This window comes from Myxine glutinosa, chromosome 2 (assembly GCF_964187855.1).
Source record: "Myxine glutinosa chromosome 2, kmMyxGlut1.1, whole genome shotgun sequence".
NCBI classification, from domain to species: domain Eukaryota; kingdom Metazoa; phylum Chordata; class Myxini; order Myxiniformes; family Myxinidae; genus Myxine; species Myxine glutinosa.
In genome coordinates this window covers 215,031,722-215,051,197 of record NC_136262.1, presented here as the reverse complement: position 1 = coordinate 215,051,197, position 19,476 = coordinate 215,031,722, and the positions used below count along the sequence as shown (strand labels likewise).

General features: G+C 42.1%; 1 protein-coding gene across 1 annotated transcript in view; it reads left to right on the top strand.

Moving 5' to 3' along the window:
• NOA1 (nitric oxide associated 1) overlaps positions 1-5,723 on the top strand; it is a 44,350-nt gene extending 38,627 nt beyond the window's left edge. Inside the window, exons 8-9 of the mRNA XM_068106321.2 lie at positions 4,992-5,109; positions 5,225-5,723. Coding sequence (XP_067962422.2) covers positions 4,992-5,109; positions 5,225-5,454 — 348 coding nt within the window. The 3' untranslated portion in view covers positions 5,455-5,723. The remainder of the gene's footprint in view (positions 1-4,991; positions 5,110-5,224) is intronic.
• Positions 5,724-19,476: the final 13,753 nt, after the last annotated feature.

Sequence of the window (19,476 nt, the reverse complement as noted above, 5' to 3'; positions counted from 1 at the left end):
CAAAATCTAATCATTTTTTCCGCGTCACATCCCAAACATCTTCACCAAATTTTGTCCGAATCCGTCCCCAACTTGTTTTTTATGTCCGAGATATCCTGTTCATAAACAGACAAACAAGAAAGGTGTCGTGCAAAGGAAATCCACCCCACCCAAACCCCCCCTTCCCTTCCCCAAAAAGTTACCATGGATACATCAAACTGTGCATTTTATTAAGATGTATCCGGTGTGTACCCCGGTTTAGAATAGGTACACCGTATCCCTGCGCATCGTAAGAGGCGACCAAGGGTTGGCGTCAGGAAGGGCATCCGGCCATAAAAACATTGCCTCAAACAGGGAACCATGATTGTCATGGGGCCCGCAAGGCTAACCCCCGCTCTAGCGGGGAAAAATGGCCTCAAAACGATCATTCATTCATTCATTCATTCATTGACTATCTTAATCAAAGCTCAGATCAATTGGATTAAAATTGATTATTTTTCAGATGTAAATTGAAACGATGAAAAAATATGATATGTGAACGTATTCATCACCCAGCTCAACTTTTTTTTCTTCAACCTGTTTTTCCCTTGAACATAACCTTCAAAAAAAATTGTAATAATAAAAAAAAATTGTTCCCACCGCTTACCAGCATCCCACTCCATGTCCACTTCTTCTACTCCCTCCTGCCTCCTTTCCATCACTACCTTCCCCATAACGATCCCCTTCAAAACTCCCCCTCACCCCTCCCTTTCAAATCTCCTTCCTCACCCCTCGTGCAAAATCCTTCCTTGGCACTACTGAGCTTCTCACCACTTGCAAAGCTTTCATCCGCAGCTTGATGGAGTACTACTCTCCCCTCTGGGCTGGTGCTTCTGCCTCACACCTACCTCGGATTCACGCTGTAGAAACCAAGGCTCTTAGGATCATCGTGGTGTCTCCCACGATGAAGTTGATTCTGAGCACTTTTCACTCTCTCACCGCAGGCAGGTTGGTGGTCTTTCTATCTTCTCCCGACTCTTCTTTGGGCTTGCACCCCCTGCTCTGTCTGTCCCAAATATTCCTGGAGGACACACATGGTCTACCAGCAACCCTCTTCTGGTGAAACTTTCAAAGTAAAGACTCACTTTCATCTTCTTTTTCCCCGCTTCTGGAACAAACACCCACACTCTCTTCAATCCCAATCCTCCCTCCAGGTCTTCAAAACAGCTGTTTACTACCATCTCGTATCCTTCCCCATCCAAAACCATGATCTTTTCTACCCTCGTTAATCCACCCCATACCCACCTCCTTCAAATTCCCTGTTTTCTTTCCTGAAAGCCCCTATAGTGCGCATCTTGTTTATCCCGTGTTCCCTGCCCCAGCCCTCTCTCTTCCACATATCTCCTGATTCCCACATTCCCTACTGTTGTTGGGCTTCCTGGTCTCTCCCCCTCTTTTTTTTCCTGCTCCCTTTGTTATATGTTCTGTGTGCTAGCTCTCATACGAGCCTCGACAATGTATACAAAAACAAGACCAAAAGTCTAACAGCGACGTAGCTGGGCTTGTAAAATATTATAAACCACAAAAACATATGATTAGCTGTTTTAAACAGTCGCCAATGCTGCTTATTACATTAAACAAAGAAATTTGGAGGAATCCCGACATCCGTGAGGTAAGCTTTACTTTCAGAACTGAGCGAAGATCTACTGTAATCTATATACCCCACAAGGGTTGGAGGTGTGCTCATTTACCAAGCAGCTAGCTAGGGCTTGCCAAGCCAGCCATTCCTTAATGGTTTTGAATGGAGTTCTTGCTCGAATGCTTAAACCAAATAGCGATCTCTCCACAAGAAACTTGGAAGATGAACACACACCCAATGTTCTTGAGACCCGACCATAGATTGACTGTAATCTAATTAAAATGTTGGTCGGTGGACTCAGCCGTCCATCATAGACGTAATCTACCTTGAATGCCATCATAGACGAATGACGTACATCATCATAGAATGACGTACATCATCATAGATGTACGAATGACATACATCATCATAGACGTATTGAATGCCATCATAGACGTAATGACTTAACGGACAAAACTGATATATTTTAACTTCCAGTAAGTTTGCAGTCACTGCGAAAGGATTAGTGTTACGATTATATTTACTATAATATTAATGTTACGTTATCATTATTTCGAAAATGATATTACTATTAAAAAAACCGAGGCTAATTCCCTACTTCGACGGTTATTAATATTAGTGTCGAACACTGCTCATTATTGATCATGAACCATACATCGCTTCAATCCATTAACCTTCCATTCACAACATTGGGAGTAAAGTGAAATGGTTATATTTACAATATTATTATTATTATGAAAACGATACTACTGAAACGATACACTACTGTATTAAGAAACCTGGGCTTAATTTGTTTGAAGCGGTACGAAGATGAGTCACAACACCTAAGGCTAAGGCCTATACGTTGTGTCATTGGAAGACCCATAACACCGATGCTTTCGATATTTGATGGTCATTTTAACAATCGGTTTGTTTGTGTTTCACACTGAATCAAAAACGTAAAGGTATAGCATGGCGATTGTGATATATGACAGGTTTGACGATATGTTCGGCATGGACGGCATAGAAATCAAAATGGCGGAGTGTGGAGAGTCAGCCGCAGTACGCCGTAATCACATCACCCTGTCATGTGACCAGATCCTCAGCTCTGATTGATATACGTTTGAGGGGACATACATACATATATACATACGGACGGACAAACACTGTTCTAGACGGCTTCGCCCGATGGGCTACGCCGTAAAAACACATTTGCAGGTGCCCGTCTATCACAGGTACTGATCAAGAGGTTCTACATCATACTTAGGTCATCCACAAAGGGGAACTGCCATGTGGTCACAAATTATGATGATGTGTGTGTGTGTGTGTGTGTGTGTGTGTGTGTGTGTGTGTGTGTGTGTGTGTGTGTGTGTGTGTGTGTGTGTGTGTGTGTGTGTGTGTGTGTGTGTGTGTGTGTGTGTGTGTGTGTGTGTGTGTGTGTGTGTGTGTACACATACAGACTTGGCATTTAATATGGAATTTTTTTTTTGTGGGGGTGAACTTACTTTTCAAGATGACTTAGAACCAAAAGTTCATTGGAATTATGTTGAAATTATTCTAGATTTTGTTAATGTGACCTTTAAAAGAAACAAAAACCACATTTGACATTTTGAAGCAAATAAATTGATCCTTGAAAGTGATGTAAACTGATATCGAACTCAATTCACGGACAGTACTGTGTTAAACTTCTGTACGTTTTCCAGAAGTATCTCTTTATTTTGCACATTAGCCAATTTTTTTTTGAACAAAAACAAAAGCTAAATTATGACTGGGATTACGGACAGTAAAATTACAGTTCAGTACTTCGTGTAACAACCCCCACGAGCATTCAGGAGAGCATGTACACGTCGAGGCATGCTGTTCACGAGATTTGCCAAGGTTTGGACAGGAATCGCTTGCCATGCTGTGACAATAGCCTGCTGCAATTCACGCACAGTGGTAGGCTGCTGGTCCAAGTTGTCGATTTGACGCATTAATTCTGCCCACAAGTTCTCTATCGGATTCATATCCGGGGACATGGCAGGCCACTCCATATGCTCTACACCACGGTCAGCAAGAAAGTGTTGGATCATGCGAGCATGATGAGGCCGTGCATTGTCATCTTGGAAGACAAAGTTTCCTCGAAAGGCTGCACGAGCAAATGGAAGCAATGTTTCTTCCAAAATGACCCTGGACTTGAACTGGTTCAGGTTTCCATTCAGAACAACCAGCTCAGTTTTGCCCCCTGCATGAAAATCAGCCCAAACGGTCACCCCACCACCTCCAGCTTGGACTCTTGGCACTATACAATCTTCGTTGTGGGCTTCATGCACTTGTCTGCTCACTTGGACGCGGCCATCTTGACGATAGACCAGAAATATAGACTCGTCACTGAAGGTCACGTGATTCCAGTGTCCTGGCTGCCACTGACGGTGCTCTCTGGCCCACTGCAATCGGCACTGGCTGTGTTGTCTGGTCAGGCGTGGCTTTCTCAGGGGACGCTTGGCACGATAGCCTGCTTGAACCAGTCGTTGGTTGACTAGCCTTCTGGATACAGGCACATTTGTCAGTTGCTGCCACTCAGCCCTAAGCCGATTAGCTGACTCGGTACGGCCATTGCAGACTAACCGGTGCAGCTGGCGATCATCTCTCCTTGTGGTTCTGCGTGGACGTCCTGGCCTCGGTATTGGAGTAGGGACACCCCTCAGAGTATTTCGTTTCAGGATCTTTGACACCTGACCTTGAGTGATGCCATACTGCCGAGCAATAGCATGCTGTTTCATGCCAGAATTTTGTAAAGCCACCACTCCATGACAAACAGCATTGTCAAGTTGACGGACCATCTCCAGAGGAAGCGGCAATAACTATTGTAGACGTGCAGCAGTTGTTTTACACTAATACAGAACGCAACAACTCTTATATACCCGATTGTGAAGCCAATCGTCAAATGTACCTGTCCTTACATTTTGTCACGCCACCTGTGATATAATCCTGTTATTGACTTCTTGCTGCGAAAGACAATCAGTGACATGGTTCTTTCAACAAAGACATCACCGAAGGGTAAAAGAAACTCACCAGATTGATATACTGAGTTCAGAAAGTAAACCCAAGTCAAGAAAAAAAAAATATTCCATATTAAATGCCAAGTCTGTATATAAATTTTTTTGTGTGGCCTTCCTTTTATACAACTGCATTTGATATCATCGAAATTTTACTTTCTGGTGATTCAGGTATGTTTTGATGTCATCTTGTTCCCTTTGCATATTCTGCCGATGTTCACACTTATGAATGGGAAACGTGCTGTTGCCATTACCGCAACGTATTGACAAACATTTAGATGGGTAATCAGTTTGTGCTGCCCAAGGTCCATCGAGTAATTTGACAACATGATTCATTTTCTCTTCTCTTGGTGTTTCCCTCATACAAACTTCTTCAGCTGCCGATGGGCAACAATGAACGCCTTGCTCGCTTTCCAGCCCTCGTGGGAACTGACCTGGAGCTGACTGGTGCGGGTTTAAAGGAAGCTATCGGTGATGTGAAACTCTCCTCCATTGGTAAGATTGCTCCTCATTGCACCTGATATTGCCATAACTGAACTGCTCATGGTTTGATAATGCACTACCATGTAAATTTATTATTGTTGTGCTTCTTTTGTTGCATTTCCTACAGGCTGGGTGGCGGTGACTGCACGCCTGGGAGATGTGGTACGCCTTCGGGCTTATGTCCCCTTGGGGACGAGCTGCTTATTGCGGAGCCCCCCACTCCTTCCCCACATTGTGACTGTACGAGGTGCACGAATGCGGCGCAGTCCAAGCTACTCCACCAAAAGGCTGCCTTCAGTGGTTGAACATGTCAAGGAAGAGGACCTGATTAATAGAAGAAGAAAGGCACCAATGTAGATATCTTGATAACCATGTTAGCGTGAATAGGTCTAGGTAAATTGTATATGCCATATTGCCATAGTGTCCCTCGGCTGTGACATTGATCGTTTTCCTCTCTTGATATGGAACTGTTTTGTCTGTAGATAAGGTCTTTCACAAGATTGTAATGTATATAATGAAAAACAAAATACAGGAGGAAAGAGATGGGGATAGGCAACAAGCTAATATGCTTGAACAAACAAAATGAAATGCATTCAGAGATTAAACAGGTTGAAAAATTGCAAAACCTACTGGGTCATCAGATAGCTACCTGTACCATGCCATCTTTGAGGTTTTGACTCTTTAAATGCGATGCATCGAGCATCTCTCTTGCATCCACGTGACAGCAATTCCCCAAAAACACTTGACCCCCTGTAGGCTCCAAAAGACAAGGTGCCCCCATCCTTCTTTTCAGGAATAGCTTTCTTGTGATTCTTAGAGATAATGTCCATAAGTCCACGTTTCGCCGCTTGAGAGCATGACACTCGAAGCAGAATAGAGCAGTCGTCGAGTGGATACAGCACGCTGCGATTATCGTTTATTCCCATTAGAGAGGGCTCCGATCTGCCATCGCAGGCTCACCTGCTCGATGCAGTTAGGTGACAATTACTTGCATACCAGTCAGTTAAAAGCAAAATAATGGGATGAATAAGGAACCATCAACATAAAAAGTCTGCAATAATGGCAGCAATTTTTCCCTTCACTGCCCCTCCCCTGCCCCCAATCCATCTCTTTTCCTCCCATCCTCTCACTCCTATATCCTCCCAGCTTCCTATCCCTTTTCATCCTTTCTCTTCCCCAACTTGTCTTTTCTCTCCTATCCTTTCATTTTGAATCCTTTTCAATGTATCTTCAATTAAAACCATCCACCCTGAACATACACTACATGGCCAAAAGTATGTGGACACCCGAACATCACACCCGTGTGTGCTCGTCGAACATCTTATTCCAAAATCATGGGCATTAATATGGAGTTGGTCCCCCCCCCCCTTTGCTGCTGTAACAGCCTCCACTCTTCTGGTAAGGCTTTCCACGAGATGTTGGAACATTGCTGCGGGGATTTGCTTCCATTCAGCCACAACAGCATTAGTGAGGTCCGGCACGGATGTTGGGCGATTAGGCCTGGTTCACAGTCGGCGTTCCAATTCATCCCAAAGGTGTTTGATGGGGTTGAGGTCAGGGCTCTGTCCAGTCCAGTCAAGTTCTTCCAGACCGATCTCGACAAACCATTTCTGTATGGACCTCGCTTTGTGCACGGGGGCACTGTCATGCTGAAACAGGAAAGGGCCTTCCCCAAACTGTTGCCACAAAGTTGGAAGCACACAATCGTCGAGAATGTCATTGTATGCTGGAGCGTTAAGATTTCCCTTCACTGGAACTAAGGAGCCTAGCCCGAACCATGAAAAACAGCCCCAGACCATTATTCCTACTCCGCCAAACTTTACAGTTGGCACGATGCATTCGGGCAGGTAGCGTTATCCTGGCATCCGCCAAACCCAGATTCCGCCAAAGCTCTAGCAGGGCAGAAATTTGACGAACTGACATGTTGGAAAGGTGGCATCCGATGACGGTGCCACGTTGAAAGTCACTGAGTTCTTCAGTACGGCCCATTCTCCTGCTAATGTTTGTCTATGGAGATTGCATGGTTGTTTGCTTGATTATATATACCTGTCAGCAATGGGTGTGGCTGAAACAGCCTAATCCACTAATTAGAAGGGGTGTCCGCAAACTTTTGCCCATGTAGTGTACATGTTTATGCAGATAAGTGTATATTACGACGGAATATCACAATACTGGAGGCCTTGTACTTATTCCTTATGTCATGAACAAGGACCAACTGCGACCCGGGACTCAAAGCGACTAAGACACAAGAATGCCCGAGAAGTTAGGTACTTCACAGCCATATCACTGGTATCGATCTTCGCAGGAGGAGCTTTTTTTTGTGTGTGTACAAGATCGAGGCTCGTGTAAGAGCTAACATTAATCACATAAAAACAAACTAACACATAAAACATATGATAAAGGGAGCGGGAGACAAGATGGGGAGAGAGAGGGAAGCACACAAGTGCAACAGTAGAGAACAGGGACATTGGGAGATCTGTGGGAGGGAGAGGGCTTGGGAAGGGTAACACATGAGGGAGTGGGGGGAGAGAGTTAAAAAAAAAACATGTGGACACTGCTCGGATTTCCAGGAAAGAAGTCAGTATTTCAAAAGAGTGCATCTAGGGTGAATTAATGGGGTTAGAAAAGATCAAGGTTTTGGATGGGGATGATAAGAGATGGTGGTGAACAGCTGTTTTAAAGACCTGGAGGGAGGAGTGGGATTGAAGAGAGTGAGGGAGTTTTTATTCCAGAGGCGGGAGAAAAGAGGAGTGAAGGTGAGCAGAGAGTCTTGATTTTGGCAGTTTAACCATAAGAGAGTTGCTGGCAGATATTGTGCGACCTGTAGGAATATTTGGGGGACAGAGCACAGACAGAGCTGGGGGAGCAAGGCCGGAGAGGAGTCGGTAGAAGAGAGAAAGACCACCAACCTGCCTGTGGTGAGTGAGTGAAAGGCCCTCGGAGTTAGCTTCATCGCGGGAGATTCCAATGATTCTGAAAGCTTTGGTTTCAACAGCGTGAAGCCGAGCTAGGTGTGAGGCAGGAGCACCGGCCCAGAGGGGGGAACAGTATTCCATTGAGCTGTGGATGAAAGCCTTGTATGTGGTGAGGAGCTCAGGTGTGCCAAGGAAGGACTTCGCACGATGGAGGATGCCCAGTCGGCGACTGGCTTTGGAGGCCAGCTTGGAAATGTGGTTTTCCCAGGAAATATCATGGCAGATAGTGAGACCCAAAAGCTTGAGTGACAGAATTTCTTGGAGAGGATTGTTCAGAAAGTAGATGGGAGGGTTGTCCAGTCGGTCTTTTCGGAGATACATAGTGAGAGTGTGAGATTTGTCAGTATTGAAAGACAACTGCGTTGTTCGTGGCCTTTCAAGTCAAGTGAAAGCTTGCAGTACCGACGGTGTCAACCCCTCAGGGTTGAGACCGTTCTGCCCCAGTAAGGTGTGAATTATTTTGTTTGACCTGCCATTGGTCGGGATCTTAGAAACTATACCAATAACCGTACCAGGTGGAGAAATTGATTACAACATCTCTGCATGTGAGCCGAGTCGGGAGAGAAGCTCAGTTCTGAAACCTGAGTAATGAATGTATCTGTCCAAAGGTGATTAAGAATGCCCTTTAAATCTTATAATAAAGAAAGCTTTTCTGGTAGTCAGAGAGGTCATTTACAGTTCCTTCAGAAAGTATTCACACCACTTGACTCTCACATTTTGTTGTCTTTCAGCCTGAATTTAAAATTGATCAAATTGAGATTTATTTTTTTGTCACTGATCTACGCATAGTACCCCATAATTTGAAAGTGGAGTTTGTTTCGTTTTGTTTTTACAAAATAATTGAAAATGAAAAGCTGAAATGTCGTGAGTCAATAAGTATTCAACCCCTTTGCGTATTCCTGTATTTCCTTTATTTCCTTTTTTTCCTGTATTTCCTTTTTCCTGTACTAGATATTCCTGTATTTCCTTTTTAATTATTTTGTAAACATTTCTGAAAGAAAAAAAATCAAATTTGACATTCCCCTTTGACATTATGGGGTATTATGTGTGGATCACTTTAATGACGCTCCAAATTGAGCTCAGGTGCATCAAATTTCCTTTCATCATCCTTGAGATATCTCTACAACGTGGAGTCCACGTGTGGCCAATTCAATTGATTGGACATGATTCAGAAAGAAACACAAGTTTCTATATAACATCCACAGTTGACAGTGAGTGTTAGAGCAGAAACTCCACCATTAAATCCAAAGAACTGTCCGTAGAACTCCGAGATATAATTGTGAGGTGGCATAGATCTGGGGAAGGATATAAATCAATTTCTGGAGTGTTGGAAGTTCCCAAGAGCACAGTGAGCTCCATCATTAGGAAATGGACTGTCCAGACTACCCAGAATAGGGAACTACCCAGACTCTTCCTAGAGCCGGCGTCCGACCAAACTGAGCAACCGGGCAAGAAGGACCTCAGTAAGGAAGATGACCAAGAACCCAATGACCACTCTGGTTGAACTACAGAGTTCCTTGGCTGGGATGGGAGAACCTCCTGGAAGGAGAACAGTCTCTGCAGCACTTCACAAATCTAGGCTTCATGGGAGAGTGTCCAGACAGAAGCCACTCCTGAGAAAAAGGCACATGACAGCACGCCTGGAGTTTGCAAAAAGGCAAGTGAAAGACTGAGAGCATGAGGCAAAAGATTTTGGGGTCTGATGAGATGAAAATTGAACTCTTTCGCCTGAATGCAAAGTGCTTCGTCTGGCAGAAACCTAGCATAGCCCATCACTCATCTAACACCATGCGTACTGCGAAGCATGGTGGTGGCAGTATCATGCTATGGGGATGCTTTTCAGTGGCAGGGACTGGGACACTTGTAAGGATAGAGAGAACAATGAATGGAGAACTTGCTCCAGATTGCAAAATACCTCACACTGCGGTGAACATTTATGTTCCAACAGGACAATGACCCCAAGCATTTAGCCAAAGCAACACTGGAATGGCTTTAGAAAAAGAACGTGAACGTCTTCGAGTGGCCCAGCCAAAGCCCAGACTTGAATCCCATTGATAATCTGTGGAAAAACTTGAATATTGCTGTTCACGGACACTCCCCATCCAACTTCACAGAGTTTGAACAAATCTGCAAGGAAGAATGGGAGAAACTTCCCAAATCTAGATGTGCAAAGCTGATAGACATTCCCAAGAAGACTTGAAGCTGTAATCACTGCCAAAGGTGCTTCTACAAAGTATTGACTCAAGGGGTTGAATACTTATGCAAATTAGATATTCCTGTATTTCCTTTTTAATTATTTTGTAAAAATTTCTGAAAGAAAAATTCAAATTTGACATTTCACTTTGACATTATGGGGTATTATGTGTAGATCATTGACAAAAAAAATCTCAATTTATCCCATTTTAAATTCAGGCTGTAACACAACAAAATGTGAAAAAAGTCAAATGGTGTGAATACTTTCTGAAGGCACTCTACATACGAAGTGCTATTTTAGACTAGGCCATTTTTTTCGGATATGGGTGTTGTTGTAGTGTTTGAGGCATTTTTGAGGAAAAGTTGGTAAACAGACTTTTTAACTCTTTTAAGGTATGCTGAATCCAAATATGCTGTTTGCCAGGCTGGCAATTGACTCATTCACCCTGAAAAATGCAAAACAAACACATACGCAAGTTGTGGAAAGAAAATAGTCACATGGAGCACGGATATATGAAACAATAAACACAGCTTATTGTGCACCACACCTTTCCTATGCCATCTCCAGGCGCTGCATAACGTCATTGCCGGGCACCGAAGGGGGCTCGGCAATGACGAACGCTGAAAGGGAGTACTCAGTTTTCACTCTAGTGATATCTCAGTCCGGGCGATATCTCAGCCATCCTTTGAGCTAGGAAGCTGAAATTCCGGCACAATAGTGAGCAAGTACTTTGTCAAAAACGGTATTTTTTGTTCTTTGATTTATCAATTAATTGATGAGTTATGTAATTATTAGCGATTAATTCAGTACTTATATATTTCCTTTCTCTTCTGGCCATTATCTCAGGCATCTTTTGAGTTAGGAAGCTGATATTTGGAGATGACAATGACCAAGTGATTTATTTGGCTGTAAAGGGTATTTTTGATTTATTGATTAATTCATTAATCGATTAATTATTTTATTATTCGATGACTTAATTTATTAATTTTTTTAAAGTTACAGATTCGGATAAAATGGTGGTGGTTTATGTATTCTATTCGCCAATTGATTAACTATTTAATTTTTTTATGATTATAATTTATTTATTTTTATTATTAATCATTTATTTATTTTCTTTCTCATCTGGGCAATATCTCAGAAACCTTTTGAGCTAGGAAGCTAATATTTGGACATGACATTGACCAGAGGATGTGGCTATAAAGGATATTTTTGATTTATTGATTAATCATTTAATCGATTAATTATTTGATTTTTTATTAATGAGTTATTTAATTAAATTTCTAAAAGATACATCTTCGGATGAATCACTAGTGGTTTAGTTATGCTATTAGCCAATTGATTAAGAAAATATTTTATGACAATCTTTTATTGATTTTAATTATGCAATTAATCAATCAATTTATTGTACACCTCTCCCTCCCAATACAGTCGATGAGCTGCACTGCGGTATTGCCGGGCTGACCGACACTGACCGACCAATGGAGGATATTTAATTATTTGGCATGGGGTCAGTGTACTTTGAATGTATCTGTACTTGTTATTATTAATATTACTATTATTATATTGTCTAATTATATTAATCGGAGTACGCTAGTACTCTCTATGTAGGGATGTTGCCGTTTTAATTTAGCAGAATTTTTTTTTTTTTTTCACTTTATATATTGCATTTCAGAGCCTGGTGTCGGCTTAGCGGTTAGGGTGCAGGCTTGGGATCCTAGGATCCTGAGTTTGAATCCCGGTCGATCGCTGAATTAACGCCAGGGGGGTTGACTCAGCCTGTCATCCTTCCGAGGTCTGGCAAATTGAGTACCAGCTTGCTCGGTGTCTACCCCGATTTAGAATAGGTACACCGTATCCCTGCGCATCGTAAGAGGCGACTAAGGGTTGGCGTCAGGAAGGGCATCCGGCCATAAAAACATTGCCTCAAACAGGGAACCATGATTGTCATGGGGCCCGCAAGGCTAACCCCTGCTCTAGCGGTGAAAAATGGCCTTAAAACGATAATTCATTCATTCATTCATTCATATATTGCATTTCAGGTCAGAATGGAGTCGTTAATGCAACTGAAAAGGACCAGCAGCTGGTGTATAGCATATGAAGCCACAGAAAAAGGACTATCAACTCTTCGCGAAGCAACATCGGCGCGCCACAACTTGAGACGAAAAGAATCGTGATGTGATTGATAGAATCACATTCGTGCTAAGTGCTGATTTCTCGCAGGCACTAGTGTCATAAATCATGTTATGCTGTGTACACAGACAAAGGAAAAAACAAACGCCTTGAACAATCAACCAGTACTGAGAGTGCTCCATCCTCAAGTTTCAAAGGTTCAACTACTGCAGAAGCTCACAGTACCGCTACAAATTTACACAGTCGCTTGAAGGCCATGAACTGGAAAGCATGCATATTCTGTCAAGACTCTGATTCGATGGTGAAACATTCTTCAGTAGCAACATTGAAAATGAGCAAGGAGATACTCGATTCTTCAAAATATGACCAGCAGCTTAGTGTCCGTCTTGCTGGGGTACCTGATCTAATAGCTGCTGAAGGGAAGTATCACCCAAATCGCTACAAGCAGTTTTTGCGAAACACAACCAAAATGAAGGAAGAAGCACAGAACACTGACCGACCAATGATCTGGCTGACCGAGGAGTTGAAATATGCTGACAGTCAAGGCCACGTACTAGAACTTTCAGAAGTGTGGAATCGCTACTGTGAACTTGCCATTGAAGCTGGAGTGAATGTTTCACAATCTTTTGGCAGCCGTCGAATGACATTTAGAGAACAGCTTTCCATACACTTCAGAGATGTATATGACTTCATCGTACTACGTGATTAAGCTCCAGGTGATAGAAAAACTGTCTTGGTACTGAACAAATTTTCCCATGTACCTACCTATCTCCAAAATGACAAGCCAGAATGACGAGGAAATAATGTTTCCAGTTCCACATTTTAAGGCAAACGATGAGTTCTTGTCGATGGTTCACATAGCACTGAAATTACGATATGATATACTTAGTCAACCACCTCATAAAGGTCTGTCTGTCCGTGAGGAAGATGCAATATCATGTGTACCCGAGAGTCTGTACATGTTCATACGTTTTATTATTGGTGGACAGGAAGTTTTTGAACACATGTCCTCGTCAGGTACAGATGATGGTGATGAACTATTACCAGAAGAAGAGGACACTGAAACGCCCAACAAAAGTACTTATGACTGATTCTGAAGTACAGTCTCGTGTTCTGAGTGTGTGTCAAAATTTAGTGTATATCACTTCTGGAGGCAAGAAGTGGGCCCCAAAACATATTGGCCTTGCTAGCACTTTACACCAGGCAACACGCTCGAAGCAACTGGTACAGTTATTTCATAAGGCGGGGCATACACTAAGTTATAGAGATGTCTTGCGGATAAACACTTATTTAGCCGAAGTTACACTGAGAAGCATGGATGAAACAAACGGTGCTGTAATCAAGAGGACTATGAATTGCAGATTCCCTTTCACACAATAACTGAGTGTGACACAGTTTCTCACATAGCAGGTCACAGCAAGAGAACATCATGGGAAGTGTTCAAGAATAATCGTCATCTGCTGGCAAACTTGGGAAAGCATCCACTCACTGATGACACCTTAAAGTCTGCAGAACAATTCATTTGTAAAATGTATCATCAGGATGACATAGTTACCTGTGATGAGGTTCGTGCAAGACTGTTTTGCAAATGTAGATCTCCTGAAGCCCTCCCTCCCACATCTGATGCAGTGAGATTTCACATACTGAGGGCTCACTACCAGGCTATGTTATGGAGACAAGCCACGTGTGCCCACCCACACCTGCCTTCACCAGTTGATATTACATCCATGGGTGGATATTACAGGATAATAAGCTGATGCCACAACTCATGTCTCTGCCGCCAGTACCAGACATTTGTGAAGAGTTCATCTCATGTGACTGTGCAACGGGGTGCTCAACACAACGATGCAGTTGTAAAAAAAAAAGCAACTTGTATTGCACTGGGGCCTGCAAATGTAGTTCAGGTACCGATGGATGTAGAAATCATTAATGTATCCCAATCCAAACCAGCTAAGAAGAATAAGAAGATGGAGACTTGAGTTTCCAGTGATTATGGAGCTGGTAGCTTCTGAAAATAAAATGTAATAGACCACTTTCACATGGGTGGAGGTTCGGGAAAGTGTTTGGTGGGGTGCACAACGAGTTGGGTCCCCGTCCAGCACCCTGACGCCTTACAACTGAAAACTGAGCTTGGTAAACAATTTTTTCGTGTTTAGGAAAGCAACATTGTGTTGGAAAACCGGTTTACAAACTTTTCCCCAAAAATGCCTGCTGTAGTTATTTTCTGAGAAAAGTACCAAGGCATTGATCCAGATCGTCTTTGTAGCTGTTGACGAGTTTCATCGCTGCAACCTGGATCTCTTCAAGACCGAGCGTTTCCCAAGAATCTAAATCGCGATCAGATTAGCTCACGAGCAGAAAGCCGTTGTGCCAGACAGCTGCGAAATTGATCAATAACCAGTATGTAACTCTCACCACAAACCTTGGGCGAAAGAGAGAGTTTTGCTTTTGGCGCTGGACCATAATCTGATGGATTCAGCCGCAATTTGTGTCAACACTGGCGAATCTGCACATGTTCTGTTTTGCCAGATTTCTCTGCTCTCTGTCGCTTGTACTCATTAAAGCACTCGCTTTTTTTACCCGAATTTTTTTTCAGCGACTTCACAGTTGCCACCGCAGCATTCATATGTAGCTTGGGATCCTGTAGCTTTTCATTTGTACAATTGACCCTGTCTAGAATCTCATTCCAGAAGACTGAATATATACCTGTTTCCTTGCACATGTGCTTATATAAGCCATTTGCCTCGCAATATACTTTAGACATTTCATCCAGGTCGTCACCAATTTTGGCAAGCACGTCTCTGATTTGAGGATAGCCCTGTACATTGGTACAGCACAACCAGATTTAGTGTGATAGCTCTGCACGGCCAGCGCATTGGAGTGACTTTTTGTTCAACAGTGTTAGAAATCTAACATTAAATTAAATTTAAGTAGTTCCTCGATATTAGAAATAGATTGATAGAGAGGCAGAGTGAACCAATTGCTTAACTCTGCTTTGTGCCATGTGCGGGGTAAAATAAATTCAAGAACAAATACAGATACATTCAAACTAACATTCAAAGTACACCGCCCCCATGCCAAATAATTAAATATCCTCCAGAGCGGCATTGCCGGGGCGCCTCAGGTGCCCGGCAATACCGCCGTGCAGCTCATAGAGACTGTATTTGGAAGGAGAGGTGCACAATATTTGATTGATTAATTGCATAATTGAAATCAATAAAAGATGGTCATAATATTTTCTTAATCAATTGGCTAATAGCATAACTAAACTACTAGTGCTTCATCCAAGATGTATCTTTTAGAAATTTAATTAAATAAGTCATTAATAAAAAAATTAAATTATTAATTGCTTAATCAATAAATAATGAATCGATTAAATGATTAATCAATAAATCAAAGATATCCTTTATAGCCACATCACTTGGTCACTGTCATGTCCAAATATCAGCTTCCTAGCTCAAAAGGTGCCCGAGATATTGTCCAGATGAGAAAGAAAATAAATAAGTCCTTAATTAATTGATAATAATTAGGCAACTCATCAATTAATTGATTAATCAAAAAACAAAAAAAATGCTGTTTTTGACAAAGTACTTGCTCACTATTGTGCCCAAATTTCAGCTTCCTAGCTCAAAGGATGGCTGAGATATCGCCCGGACAAACAAACAAACAAGAATGAAAACAAGTACAGATACATTCAAAGTACACCGCCCCCATGCAAAATAATTAAATATTCTACAGCGCGGCATTGCCGGGGTGCCTCCAGGTGCCCGGCAATACCACAATGCAGCTCATAGAGACTGCATTGGGAGGGTTAGGTGTACAATAATTGATCGATTAATTGCATAATTAAAATCAATAAAACATTGTCATAAAATATTTTCTAATCAATTGGCTAATAGCATAACGAAACCACTAGTGCTTCATCCAAAGATGTATCTTTTAGAAATTTCATTTAAAAACTCATTAATAAAAAATTAAATAATTAATTGATTAATCAATAAATATTTAATCGATTAAATGATAAATCAATAAATCAAAAATGTCCTTTATAGCCACATCACTTGGTCACTCTCATGTCCAAATATTAGCTTCCTAGCTCAAAAGGTGCCTGGGATATTGTCCAGATGAGAAAGATAAATAAATAAGTGATTAATAATGAAAATAAATAAATAATGATCTAAAAAAAATTAATCAATTGGCTCAGAGAACACATAAACCACCACCATTTCATCCGAATCTAACGGAATAAAAAAATTTTTTAGTCATTAATCGAATAATTAATTGATTAACCCTAACGGACCCGTTCCACTAAAGCGAGCGCTGCTCGTGAGGACCAGCCACTTCCAGCTGTGTCATGCAGTTATATGAATGGTGAAATTCATGTCAGAAGGTTGAGTATGGCCGTGGCGACTAAAGTCGACAGCGGGTCCGATAGGGTTAATCAATAAATAAAAAATAGCCTTTGCAGCCAAATCACCTGGTCATTGGCATGTCCAAATATCAGCTTCCTAACTCAAAAGGTGCCTGAGTTAATTGTCAGAAGAGAAAGGAAATTGAATTAATTAAATAAGTACTTAATTAATCGCTAATAATTAAATAACTCATCAATTAATTGATTAATCAAAAAACAAAAAATACTGTTTTTGACAAAGTACTTGCTCACTATTGTGCTGAAATTTCAGCTTCCTAGCTCAAAGGATGGCTGAGATATTGCCCAGACAAACAAACAAGAAAACAAGAAAGAAAACTGAGTACTCCCTTTCAGCGTGCGTCACTGCCGAGCCCCCTTCGGTGCCCGGCAATGACGGTATGCAGCGCCTGGAGATGGCATATAGGAAAGGTGCGGTGTATAACAAACAAACAAGAAAGAAAACAAACAAGAAAGAAAACAAACAAACAAGAAAGAAAACAAAAACAAGAAAGCAAACAAACAAGAAAGAAAACAAACAAATGAACAACCAGAGTGAAAACTGAGTACTCCCTTTCAGCGTGTGTCATTTCCGAGCCCCCTTCGGTGTCCGGCAATGACGTCATGCAGCGACAGGGGATAGCATAGGAAAGGAGCGGTGCACAATACGTGGGTTGGCAAATTCGAGGCAAGAGAAAGAGGAGTTCTGGGGAGAGGTCACTGTGAGTATTGTTACTCAACACTTGGCTGTGTACCTATTGGACGACTTCATCGATCCACATGACAGCAGTGAAAGTTTCACATTGCTGCACCCTCTTACCTATTTCTTGCCATTGGATGGAAAGGCATCGTCCTTGCCTTGGCCTAAGTTGGAGACCTTAATATATCGGGTGTGTGATCCTATGAATGATTAGAGATTGTGGTTTTATTTTTTTAATAGGAAAGGTGCGCATCATACAGCATGCCATCCCTTGTTGGGGATATTAAGTAGACTGTGCTTTCAGCCATTGTCCCTTTTTTGTTGTTTTAAGGAGTTAAATATTTAAAACAAAAGGATGAAACATTTGCCTATGCTTTGCTGATACCAGTGTCAAATTCTTGTTTCCTACTGCAGCATTCTCTGATGACTGTTACAGAGTATCGGTGCTGCCGAAGCAGTTTCTTGGCAAGGGTTATGCTGGATGGTTTGCCTTTGCCTTCTCAGCAGTATTTAGGGCAGGAATTTTTAATTTGGCAAGGTTGCTGGCGATTTCTCACCGACTCGTTGCCGAAGGACACCATGGGATCTTTAACATACACCAAATAATTCCGGCATACAGGGATGCCTTGTTTAGCATCCATCTGAGGGACGATGCACACGTAGTTGACTCGCACCGCCTGTGAAACTCCAGGATGACAGTTGCCTAACGTGTGCTGGGTCAGGATTCGAACCGAGGCTAAAGAGCTTACAGGTGAGTGTGCGTACCTCGAGAGCTTCCTGCAGCATTACGTACCCTAATGCATCAGAGCATGGGTAACATTTCCAAGAGTCTGCTTCCGCAGCTGCATGTTGCAGGGTTATTTCAATCCCTCCCTGTGAGGGCTTGGGAGTGTTCTTGAGGTCATGACCCAAACCCAATCAGAGCTTTTGACTCAATTTTCTGGTGCATGGAAATGTAGCATAACCTGTGACCACTCTCGAGGCATGTCAGACCCAATGATCCTTACTTGAATCGAATGTTAACTGAGTCTAGTTAAACGGATTTTTTCTCAATGAGAGAATAACCAATTTATCATAAAATGTTTATTTGAACGATATGTTTCTATGACTGGATGGACACTACGGTACTTAAAAGCATCGATTTCTGAAAAGGCTTTTGGTAAAGATAACTGAATGTCCCATTTGTACCTCAATTAATCTTCCTTTATGATTCACAATAACATGGAAATGTCACGAGCCTTTTTGTATATTGAAGATGAATGAGTTCGCTTATCGTGGTGAAATGAGATCCTCCTTTACTCTGCTTCCTGGTACCCGATGTGTGGTGTATATTACCATTTGATTTGGCCATCACCTACCGTATACATGTTGATTTTTGGGAATTTTTTTTCCTTTGTTAAATAATAAAAAAATGTTTTGTTTTTTTTCAAATCGAGAAACATGGCCAAGACCGATTTTTTTAAATTGCTGAGCTTGCACCATTTCTGCATTGTTTTTTTATGCCTCCGGTGCCTTGTTTTCGGGTTGTCCATCAAGGATTGTCCGTGCTGAAAGGATTTTAAATAAACTTAGTACAAGTATGTATTATGACGCAAAGAACCACCATTAGAGGCCATTTTCCCCCCGCAGAGTGGGGGTTGGCCTTTTTCGGGCACCGTGGTCCCCTTTTTGAAGCAATGTTTTATGGCCGGATGCCCTTCCTGCCGCCAACCCTGTTGGTTGCCTCTTGCGACACACAGGGAATCACCGGATCCCAAGCCGGCACCCTAACCGCTAAACCAACACCAGGTTACAATTATGACGCAAAAATGAAGTGATAAGATTTTGTTGTGAAAGGTCAAGTGAGCTTTATCTGAAAGTAGCAGATTTTTTTTACTATTGCTGCTGAAGGGATTTTGACCAAACTTGGCATAACTATGGACTGTAATATGAAGATAAACCGATTCAATTTTAGATTGAACTAGTCAAAGGT